This window comes from Myxocyprinus asiaticus, chromosome 32 (genome assembly GCF_019703515.2).
Source record: "Myxocyprinus asiaticus isolate MX2 ecotype Aquarium Trade chromosome 32, UBuf_Myxa_2, whole genome shotgun sequence".
NCBI classification, from domain to species: Eukaryota; Metazoa; Chordata; class Actinopteri; order Cypriniformes; family Catostomidae; genus Myxocyprinus; species Myxocyprinus asiaticus.
In genome coordinates, this window is record NC_059375.1 from 13,708,739 (window position 1) to 13,720,929 (window position 12,191).

The 12,191-nt window shown below is 44.4% G+C and overlaps 1 protein-coding gene across 4 annotated transcripts in view; it reads left to right on the forward strand.

Moving 5' to 3' along the window:
• The window catches only part of LOC127422777 (protein TANC2-like), a 173,853-nt gene that overhangs the window by 53,624 nt on the left and 108,038 nt on the right, over positions 1-12,191 (forward strand). For all 4 annotated transcript variants that reach the window (XM_051666527.1, XM_051666528.1, XM_051666529.1 and 1 more), the window contains exon 4: positions 2,459-2,644. In XM_051666527.1, coding sequence (XP_051522487.1) covers positions 2,459-2,644 — 186 coding nt within the window. The remainder of the gene's footprint in view (positions 1-2,458; positions 2,645-12,191) is intronic.

Consider the following 12,191-nt stretch of genomic DNA (forward strand, 5'->3'; position numbering starts at 1 on the left):
TTTTTAATATAATTTCTCCTTCCTGCACAAAGAAAGTAAGTCACACACATCTGGGATGGCATGAGGGTGAGTAAATTATGAGATCATTTTCATTTTTGGGTGAACTATCCTTTTAGTATGTCACCTCGTAATCGTTTCATAGTAGGTTTTTGAGCGATCAATGTCCCAATGTTCATTGGATCAACCCCCATTCCAGTGCTTGAATTCATGTTCATGATATACTGATTCGTGACATAGAGAGCTAGGGAGTGAGGTGAGACACCCTGAGATTTTAGAGCTGCACCGAAGGGGAATATTTTCTCTGAATAATAAACTTAAATTTTGGCATAACATGCATGTCCATACAAGGGGGCCAAAAGTTTAGAACGTCTTTATTGCCTTTAGACTTTAATAGCATGTTGTTGATATTCTACTTGGATTGACAAGTTCAATAATTCGGAAGAGTACCATGATGTGCTTTACTCTGCGTCTGTGTGAGCACGTGTACATTTTGCCCCACAGGCATTTTGTATTGGATGGACAACAAAGTCATGCAGAGATCATATCATTCAAATACAGCCCTGATAAACAAAAAATAACATTCAACTGTGTTACGCATATCTGCTGTGTTCTAGCTTAAAGGTTATTTGTTCTGCAAATTCATTAGTAAAAATGATTTTCTTTATGTATTTAAATAGTAACATTTAAAGGTGCACTAAGTAAGTACATATTTAGCTTTCACTGGCTCTAATCCATGGAGGCATACAGTTTTCAGTTTAAAAAGGTTATTACCTCAGTTGAATTACAAGACATGGCTGGTCATGTGATATCAACATGGCAGCCACCATAGGGAGTGACCCGCCTTATTTGCAGAAAATGACAACTGATCAAAATAACTAAGGTTAAAACTAAACTAGGTTTTCAGACCTCGAATAGTGCAAAGAAAACATTCACATTCATTTTTAAACAACACAATACTAATGTTTTAACTTGGGAAGAGTTCAGAAATCAATATTTGGTGGAATAACCCTGATTTTCAATCACAGCTTTCATGCATCTTGGCATACTCTCTCCACCAGTCTTTCACATTGCTGTTGGGTGACTTTATGCCACTCCTGGCACAAAAATTCAAGCAGCTCGGCTTTGTTTGATGGCTTGTGGCCATCCATCTTCATCTTGATCACATTCCAGAGGTTTTCAATGGGGTTCAGGTCTGGAGATTGGGCTGGCCATGACAGGGTCTTGATCCAGTGGTCCTCCATCCACACATTGATTGACCTGAATGTGTGGCATGGAGCATTGTCCTGCTGTAAAAAGCAATCCTCAGAGTTGGGGAACGTTGTCAGAGCAGACGGAAGCAAATTTTCTTCCAGGATAACCTTGTACGTGGCTTGATTCATGCGTCCTTCACAAAGACGAATCTGCCCGATTCCAGCCCCAATCAATCAATCAATCAATCAATCAATCAATCAATCAATCAGTCAATCACATTTATTTCTATAGCACATTTAAAACACATGGACAATATAGAACATAAACCCAAGAATAAATACAATGCATCTAGACACAGTTATAGGCAATAGAGAATAGATGAGCCTTCAGCTGAGATTTAAAAGACTCAATTGTACCACAGGATCTAATGTGAAGAGGCAAACTATTCCAAAGGCGAGGGGCCACAACAGAGAATGCATGATTTTAAGACAAGACTTGGGGACACTCAACCGCAGGCTCTGTGAAAATCTTAGTGGTCTAGTGGTTTGATATTGATGTAAAATTCCGAAATGTAATCAGGTGCAAGCCCATACAGACAATCAAGAGCACCTTAAATTGAACTCCATATTCAACTGGAAGCCAATGTAGAGAAGAAATACTAGTGTGCTTCCTGGTGCAAGTTAGGAGGTCTGTATATAATGCACAGAGAACAGGACTAGACATATCTATTTTAAATAGTTGCACCTCAAAACTCGCATAGTTTTCTACTGATATTGTTTGGCATTTAAAACAGTTCCTGAAAATTGTAGCAACCTCCCAACTTGGCCCAAAACATTAGTACTGTGTTGTTTAAAAATGAATATGAACTTGTTTTCTTTGCATTATTCGAGGTCTGAAAACACTGCATATTTTTTGTTATTTTGACCAGTTGTCATTTTCTGCAAATAAATGCTCTAAATGACAATATTTTTATTTGGAATTTGGGAGAAATGTTGTCAGTACTTTATAGAATAAAACAAAAATGTTCATTTTCTCAAACACATACCTATAAATGGTAAATCCAGAGAAACTGGTAATTTTGCAGTGCTCTCTTAATTTTTTCCAGAGCTGTATATATATATAATATTTTATTTTTATTTTTTTTTCATGTTTTTTAGGTTTGTTGTTTTGTACCAACAAGTTTTCATTTGTGTGCTGAAAACATGCCCTACTGTAATCATACCCATTAATACTTTCATTTGTTTCATGTGTCGCTGCAATTCTGTAGGTGGCAGTATAGACAGTGACTGTGCCTTTGAGGCTGACTACGCAATACCTCCCATCTCCATGGCTGAGGGTTTGCAGCACATTCGTATGATGGAGGGGTCGTCTCGCTCTCTCCCCTCATCGCCTCTACTCACCCACCAAATCGCCAGCTCAAGACTGCCGCCCGTGAGGACCGTCACAACCACAGGTACAGATGGGACACTTAACGTGAAACTATCCTCTGTTCATGTGTGACGTAAAGTGACAGAATCATAGCCAATGAGAAGCTATTTTATGTTCAATGTACAGTTTTGAGTTGCAGAATTTTGGACTAATTAGATTTCACGGTGGGCACAGCTTTTCAGAAGTACGCTGCATAATAGAAACCAAGTGACTGACAAAATGTCGTGGCCGCAGCTGGTAAGAGTTACATGGAAAGGGGCGTTCACACTGATAGAGATTTGGAGCAACAAAACCTGAATTGCTTAATTTTCAGTAATAGTTAACAATTTCTGGTAACTTGAGTTAATTCATACAAATGCAGCACAAAGACTTGCCAACCAAATTAATGTTAGTGTGAACACCCCTAAAGAGAGAGGTTTTATCGCTTGTTGCTTTATTGCCAGGCAATATGCATACACAAAATGTTCTTTTGGGACTTATTTCAAGATCGCTGTTTGTAATTTTGATACCATTGTGCAGAGAGACAGAGGGATGCTGTGCTATATTGCTGCTGTGCCAGTATATGGCTGGTGTTGGATGTGTCCACTAGGGTGTATCAGTCTCAAATTCCTGTTGAGGCTGAACACAGGAATAAATTCTATACTCTCTGGACTCTACACTTAATAGACTCTAACAGATAGCCTACATGTCTGTTCATTTGAACAGATTTCACGCTGATGCTTGTTTGTCTGTATTAAATATCTGTCTTCATATTTATTTTTATTTTTTTATGAATGTGTGCATTTGTGGGTCTTTTTTGTGTTGGAGCCATTTAAGTTTAAATGCATTTGTTCAGTCTAAGTTTCCAATATTAAATTGATTGTTGATTTATTGATTGTGCATTATAAAAATTTGGGTTTTGATCATGCTTTATGGACATACAGTGGTTCTGAATCTGAATTTATGACTTTTAAACATTGTTTGATTTAAAACGTACAAATAATGTGTTCTATTAACTTCCATTTGTAACACTTTACAATAAGGTTCCGTTTGTTAAGTAATGGATAATGTACAGTCAACCATTTGTTATTGCAAAATAAACCCAGATATGGTGATCTTGTATCACACTGAATAGGTTTATTTTGCAATAACAACCGGTTGACTACATTATCCCACTTATTACACAGCTACAAACAAAATAAATAATAAATTGACATGAAATATTTATTTGCATTGAAATTATGTTATGTAAGAAGAAAGAAATCACTGAACAGTCGATTTGCACCTACGGTTTGCATCAGAGTTCTGTTGGTGAATATTTTGTAAATAATGACCGTCTGACTGCTCACTATCCAGCTTATTAAGACTACTTGCCAGATAAATAAATAAATGGACATAAAACATTGATTTTAATTTAAATTATTTTATTAGCTTACTTGTCGTGATCGCAGAGTGATATGAGAAATAGGAAAGATGATATGCAATACCCAAATGACCGCTCTGATATGTCTTAATCCCCTGAGGTACGGTTGATACTCAGACATATCAGACTGCTAGATGGCGCTATTGACCAATCAGAATCGAGTATTCCAGAGAGCGGTGTAATAACATTTGTTAATGCACTATGAACTAACATGAACTAAAAATGAAATATTGTATTTTTATTAACTAGCATAAATGCTGTAAAAATATAATGTTCATTGTTAGTTCATGATACCTAGTGCATTAACCCATGTTAAGCACGAAGCATGTTTTTTGTTGTATTTTTTAACCTTTGGATAATAAATCCATTGTTATTTTATTATCAACTACCTTTTTTGTTTATTATTTTATGGATTTTCAATGTGTGTGGAAAACCCTCAACCTTCTTACCACGTGGATGGCTTAATTTTTAATTTTGTATAAAGAATGCCCCTACAGTTTACAGTGGTTTATCAGATACAGTATGAAGGTGTCTGAAAGTTAGTCTAGACAAAAAAGATTGTTATATTGTCCTCGGTATGAATCTCAAATTCTTGTATAAGAAAGTATATACTTAAACTTTCGTCTGCTGTGAAATCAAGTGCATTTGTGGAGATGTACTGAAAAGGACAGCATGTTGTTCATTCATATGAGTCACTAAATGGTTCTTTTATTGCTCTTTGTGATGTTAATGTGTCTTACTGCTTTATGATTTAAGGTTCACTGTCTTTCAGATTGGATGATTAGTTTCAGAGTATGGGATCAGAATTTGGCTAGTTTACAGAAAATAAAATGGCAGCACCATCATTTGTTTAAAGCTGAAAGGGGGGAAGGGAAAACTATAACGCTCTCACACCCACACATACTTATTCCATAACATCAAAAGCATATTTTTAGACTCTTAAAGTGATTGTTCATCCAATAATGAAAAATATCTCATCATTTACTCACCCTCATTACTTTCTATATTCTGTGAAACACTAATAGAGAAATGTTAAGCAAAATGTTTCATTAGGGACTGACAGCCTCAGTCAACATTCATTTCTGTTATATGGAAGTAAAAGAAGCAATAAAAGTAAAATGATGACTTAGACTGTCAGTACGAAGAATGAAAGTCATGTGGGTTTGGAACAACTTGAGGGTGAGTAAGTGATGGCAGCATTAAACTTTCACTTTACTGTAAATGCAATTCCATGAAGTCATCTATAAAATGAATGGTTAGAGAATCATCTACGCCTTGTTTAGGAGAAACAGAAAAGTAATTTTACCAATTTAAGGGTGTAGTGGTTCGCTCCCAGCATTTATTGCAGTGTTTTCTTGGTGGCTGATTTGTAATTCTCCAGTGTAAGCAGCGCTGCGAAGCTTCTCATCTCCGCTAATGAAAGTCAGGCCTCTTTATGAGCGCCCTTTCATCCTCTGTTCTTTATGCAGTTCTGCATATTTATGAGAACCTAATCAGGTGTTGCTTTTGCATTTAGGCTCTGTCTGTTATTACAGAAAGAGAAATGTACCATATGGACCAAAAAACTAAGAATTAAACAGTGATATCACTCAAAGGTTTGCAATTAGATCTTTAGATTAAAGAAAACCAAGTCTTCTGTGATTTGAAACTATAAGATGAAAGATCTTATGTTATAAAGGATGGATTTGAAACTGTTCCACTCTACTTTGGTCAGCTTGGTCCAGATCCTAGTTCCCTATCTGTCATTCACTCAAAATTGTGTCGATGTAGTGACACTAAGGGTCAATCTTGGGAGCCCTAAACACCTCTGATCTTTGAAAAAAGGCCAATGGGAATTGGTGAGTGGAATTTGCGTGCCACTCCCCCGGACATACGGGTATAAAAGGAACTGGTATGCAACCACTCATTCAGATTTTCTTTTCGGAGCCGGGCGGTTCTATTTATTGAAGCTGAATTCATCCGTGAGTTCATTCACCTCATCTGCTGGATTTTACACCGCATTTCAGCAGCTTCTCCCCCTCTGCACCCGTGGAGTGCAGAGAATGCCCCTGGGCGCTTCAGCAGAATAACAAAAAGAGTATATTCTAAAAAGAGTATATTTTCATTCTAAAAGAGCGGCACACACGGAACGTCTTTTTAAAGATGCCTTTCCGTTTGTGTGTTATTCCTGGTTGCGGTCGTTATCTCTCCGCTTCTGACGGCCACGATCGCTATCTTACGTGTCTGGGCACTGCCCACGTGGAGACATTGTTCGTGGATGGGTCTTGTCCTCATTGCGAGAACAGGACCATGGCAATGTTGCAGTCGCGGCTTGCATTCTCCCAGGTTGGCCTATTCGGCGACACCGTTGAGGACCGTTCTCGGTGGTGAAGCAGCAGATGGAGGCAATTCAACACATCCAGCCCCGGCGTGGAGCCCACCGCAGGAAGCAGATGCCACCCGTGGATGACCCAGGGATGAGGAGATCCGCTTCTACGGAGCTGGTAGACAGACCACTCCATCCCCCGGTGGAGGGCCGGGAGGAGAATCTTTTGTTTCATTTATCGCCGCCTACCCAAGAGGCTTCAACAAAAGAGTGGTTTCCTTGTTCTCTGGGTCACATGTCAGGTGTGCACAACCGTCGTCATGACCGCGTCCACCGTCCCATTTTCGCAGGTTTGGCGCTCCAGCAGCAGACCCCCCGCCCCTGCGCTCCCAGCTGTGGCACAAACACGCCCACACCGGGTTGGTTCCGAAGGACTGCGGGGACGATGTTCCTCCTCCCCCCTCCTCGACCAATCTTATGGTGGGTATCAGCAGCCAGTTAAGTGCTTCGATGTCCCTGGGGCCATGGGGCTCGAGCCCCTGCGATGTGGCACCTCAGGCTCTGCTCCGCCACGAGGCCCCACCCGCCGGTTCGTCCGACATGATTATCCCCTTGGTCCCCCTCGCCTGGAGTTTGGACGCGTGGCTAGCACTTTCCCAACCCGTCGTGATGGCTGACCCGGACCGTCCGACTCAGCTACGCGATTCAGTTCGCGTCCGCTTCACCTCGGTGAAGGGCGAGAGCGCCGCTACCTTGCGTGCGGAGATCACGACCCTTCTGCGCAAGGGCGTGATAGAGCCTGTCCCTCCAGCTGAGATGAAGAAAGGGTTTTACAGCCCTTACTTCATCGTACCGAAGAAAGGCGGTGGGTTGCAGCCAATCTTGGACCTGCGAGTTCTGAACCGGGCCTTGCACAGACTCCTGTTCAGGATGCTGAAGCAAAAACGCATTTTAGTGAGCGTCCAGCATCAAGATTGGCTCGTCGGTTTTACCTTGACACAGACCCTTCCTGCGCTTTGCTTTCGAGGTCCTCCCTTTCTGCCTGTCCTTGTCCCCTCACGTCTTCACGAAGGTCGCAGAGACAGCCCTTGCCCCGCTAAGGGAAGTGGGCGTCCGCATACTCAACTACCTCGATGACTGACTGATCCTAGCTCACTCTCGAGAGTTACTGTGCACAGACAGGGACCTGGTGCTCAAGCACCTCAGCCGTCTAGGGCTTTGGGTCAACTGGGAAAAGAGCAAGCTCTCCCCGGTTCAGAGCATCTCTTTTCTCAGCTTGGAGTTGGACTCAGTCTCGATGATGGTGCACCTCACGAACGAGCGTGCACAGTTGGTGCTGAAATGTCTGAAGGCGTTCAGACAGAAGACAGCGGTTCCACTGAAATTTTTCAGATGCTCCTGGGGCATATGGTATCCTCTGCAGTTGCCACACCGCTCGGGTTGATGCATATGAGACCGCTTCAGCACTGGCTTCAGACTCGAGTCCCGAGATGGGCATGGCGCCGCGGGACACATCGCGTGGTCGTCACGCCAATCTGTCGCCACCTCTTCAGCCCTTGGATGACCTAGCATTTCTATGGGCAGGGGTTCCCCTAGAGCAGGTCTCCAGGTGTGTCGTGGTTATGACAGACGCCTCCAAGACGGGCTGGGGCACCGTATGCAACGGGCACACAGCGGCTGACTCCTGGACGGGCCCGCGGCTGCGTTGGCACATCAACTGCCTCGAGTTGTTGGCAGTACTGCTCGCCCTGCAGAGGTTCCGGCCGCAGCAGACGCGCTGTCATGACAGGTTATGCTCAGGGGAGAGTGGAGACTCCACCCCCAGGCAGTCCAGCTAATCTGGAGTCGATTCGGTCGAGCACAGGTAGACCTGTTTGCTTCCCGCAAATCCTCACACTGCCTGCTTTGGTACGCCCTGACCGAGGCACCCCTTGGTATAGATGTGCTGGCACACAGCTGGCCCCCTGGACTACATAAATATGCATTTCCCCCAGTGAGCCTACTTGCACAGACCCTGTGCAAGGTCAGGGAGGACGAGGAGCAGGTAATCCTAGTAGCACCCTACTGGCCTGCCCAGACGTGGTTCTCGGACCTCACGCGCCTCGCAACAGACCCCCCCCCCAGCGAATTCCTCTGAGGAAGGACCTTCTTTCTCAGGGACAGGGCACCATCTGGCACCCATGACCAGATCTCTGGAATCTCCACGTCTGGCCCTTGGACGGGATGTGGAAGACCTAAGTGGCCTACCACCCATGGTGGTAGATACAATCACTCAGGCTAGGGCTCCCTCTACGAGGCGCGTGTATGCTTTGAAGTGGCGTCTGTTCGCCAAGTGGTGTTCTTCCCAACATGAAGACCCCCAGATATGCGCAGTTGGATCGGTGCTTTCCTTCCTGCAGGAGAGGCTGGAGGGGCGACTGTCCCCCTCCACCTTGAAGGTGTATGTAGCTGCTATAGTGACACACCATGACACAGTGGACGGTAAGTCCTTAGGGAAGCACGACATGATAATCAGGTTCCTGAGAGGCGCTAGGAGGTTGAATCCCTCCAGACCACATCTCATCCCCTCATGGGACCTCTCTGTAGTCCTTCGGGGTCTACGGGGAGCCCCCTTCGAGCCCCTGGAGTCATCTGAGCTTAAGGCACTCTCTTTGAAGACTGCCTTCCTGACTGCGCTCACTTCCGTCAAGAGGGTAGGGGACCTGCAGGTGTTTTCTGTCAGCGAAACGTGCCGGGAGTTCGGTCCGGGCTACTCTCACGTGATCCTGAGACCCCTATGTGCCCAAGATTCCCACGACCCCGTTTAGGGATCAGGTGGTGAACCTGCAAGCGCTGCCCCAGGAGGAGGCAGACCCAGCTTTGGCGTTACTGTGTCCGGTGCATGCTTTACGTATATATTTGGATCGCAAAAGCTTTAGAAGCTCGGAACAGCTCTTTAGAAGCTCGGAACAGCTCTTTGTCTGCTTTGGTGGACAGCGGAAAGGAAGCGCTGTCTCCAAACAGAGGATCGCCCACTGGGTCATTGACGCCATCGTGATGGCATATCAGGCTCAGGATGTGCCGCCCCCCCCGTGGTGCTACGAGCCCACTCTACTAGGAGTGTAGCGGCCTCCTGGGCCCTGACCAGTGGCACCTCTTTGGCAGACATCTGCAGAGCAGCAGGCTGGGTGACACCCAACACCTTTGCGAGGTTCTATAATCTCCGGGTTGAGCCGGTTTCGTCCCGTGTGTTATCAGGTCTGAACAGGTAAGTTCCGAGACAGCTGGCCAGGTGTACCACTTGCGTATAGCGCCTTTCCCCTCCCATGAGGTGAAGACGTGTGCCTTTGACTCCCAGTCGTGTTCACAAGTTGTGATCCCTGGATGATTTTCCTCCTCGGCCCTGTGGCAGACGAGTTTGCGGAGAAACTCGCTGCTGGCCCAGTACATGTGCTAACTAAGCCCTGTACTGGGGTAGGTGGTTCACATGCGCTGGTTCCCCATAGGTGACACCATGTGATATATCTTCCACTAAATCGTTTTCCTGTCGGTAAACTGCGTCTTCCTCGGTCACCATGCTTGTAGAAACTCTTCCCCCCTCGGGTAGGACCTACCAGGTGACTTCTCCACATGACATACTTCCGACAATACTCGGTAAGGCCATGTGATGTATTTCCACTCAAAATACCCCCCTTCTCTGGGTGGGGTGTGGTCTCCGCGGTGTCTTCCCCTTGGGAGTGACCCCAAGACGATGTAGACATTTATGGCCCCCAGTCGGTTAACAAATTCCTCTCTTTTTTGGGGAGAAAAAAGAGGTAAAGAGGCCACAGCTGGGCTAGCATGTCCCTATTTGTTGGGCAGTCGACTTGTTCCCGAAGGACCGTTCGACGCTCATAAGAGTGTTGGGGGAGGTTACATGACGGCCTGGTATGCTGGCTACGAGGCACACAGAGGTCTGCCTGTCTCGCACCGCTAGTCCACGTAACACAGTTCAGTAGTCTTGGCATTTTTTATAGGGACCCCTAGTGTCACTACATCGACACAAAGTCGAGTGAGTGACAGATAGGGAACGTCCTGGTTATTTTCGTAACCTCCGTCCCCTGATGGAGGGAATGAGACGTCGTGTCCCTCTTGCCACAATGCTGAACTACCCGCTGAAATGGCCGGGACCTTGTCTCGGCTCCTCAGCACACAACCTGAATGAGTGGTTGCATACCAGCTCCTTTTATGCCCGTATATCCGAGGGAGTGGCATGCAAATTCCACTCGGCAATTCCCATTGGCCTTTTTTTCAAAGATCAGAGGTGTTTAGGGCTCCCCACAGTGACCACTAGTGTCACTACATCGACACAACCTATCGTTCCCTCCATCAGGGAATGAAGGCTACGAAAGTAACCAGGACGTTTGCCCAAATTACTGTATAAAGACTTTTTAAAATAATAGAGTAAATGTTTTATTCTTAGGGAGACTAGGCCAAGTTGTGGAAGATGTCTATTTTACTTTAGATTGTATTTTAAACAAAGGTATTCATCTCAAATCAGTGTCAATATACACTTACTGAGCACTTTATTAGGAACAACTGTACACCTACTTATTCATGCCAATCGTGTGGTAGCAGTGCAGTGCATAAATTCATGCAGATATGGGTCAGGAGCTTCAGTTAATATTCACATCAACTATCAAAATGGGGGCATAATGTGATCTCAGTGATTTGGACCATGGTATGATTATTGGTTCCAGATGGGCTGGTTTGAGTATTTCTGTAACTGCTGATCTCCTGGGATTTTCATATACCAGTCTCTAGAGATTACTCCGAATGGTGCCAAAAACAAAAAACATCCAGTGAGCGGCATTTCTGTAAATGGAAATGCCTTGTTGAGGAGAGAGGTCAAAGGAGAATGGCCAGACTGGTTTGAACTGACAGAAAGGCTACGGTAACTCAGATAACCACTCTGTACAATTCTAATGAGCAGAATAGCATCTCAGAATGCACAACACATCAAACCTGCAGATGGGCTACCTCAAATACACTTCTACATCTCATCCATCCTCTTTTGCTCTCCTCCCTTTTCCTTTTGTTGTTCTTTTTCTTTATCTCCCTTATTCCATTTGTCTGCTATTACTGATTGCCAGAGAGGAGAAAATGGCAGATTGTATCCATCTCTTCACGTTCAGATTTGAACAAAGCCCAGCAAGAGAGCATTGACCTTTTTACAGGATCAATCACATCCTGATTTAAGCCTCCCAGGGCGAGGCGGGAGGTCCCATGCAGCCCCTCATCCATCAGTTCAGCCTGAGTGACTAGTGAAGGTGTGCAACCCCTGAAGAACCACCAGTTCTTGATTAAATATGTCACTAGTCCTTTGTTTTCATAGATTGATTCACATTTCTCTTATGTGCATATCGGAAACGTCAATTAACTTCTGTGGACACTTGCAGGGAAGCACTTAATTCACTGCTGAGTGCTACAAAGTCAGATATATGCCACCCCAATGTGGCTTAGTTGATTTATTGAGATTTAATAAGGCTGTTTGTGTCATCTATTGAGAACAATTTGTCACTTCTCTGTAGAGTATCACTGGTAAGGTAATTGTAAAGAGGGCTGGCCCTGCATGCATTTGAGAGACAACTTGTTGATTGCTCAGCACGGTGTCTTAAGGCCGGTCGCACGGTTTTAAATGTGAAAATTTACTAAATTTATAAAAACCTGAGCTTCTGAAATACTGAATAGACTGAATTATTAGCTACTTTTAAAAAGTTAGCCCACTGTATTCTGAATTCTTCATGCTTTAGAGACTTATGAATTTTCTGTGAAAGGAAATACGTGTAGAGTGTTTCTTACACAACGCAAATTACGCATATTCTGACTTGCGCATCATTTAGTTCA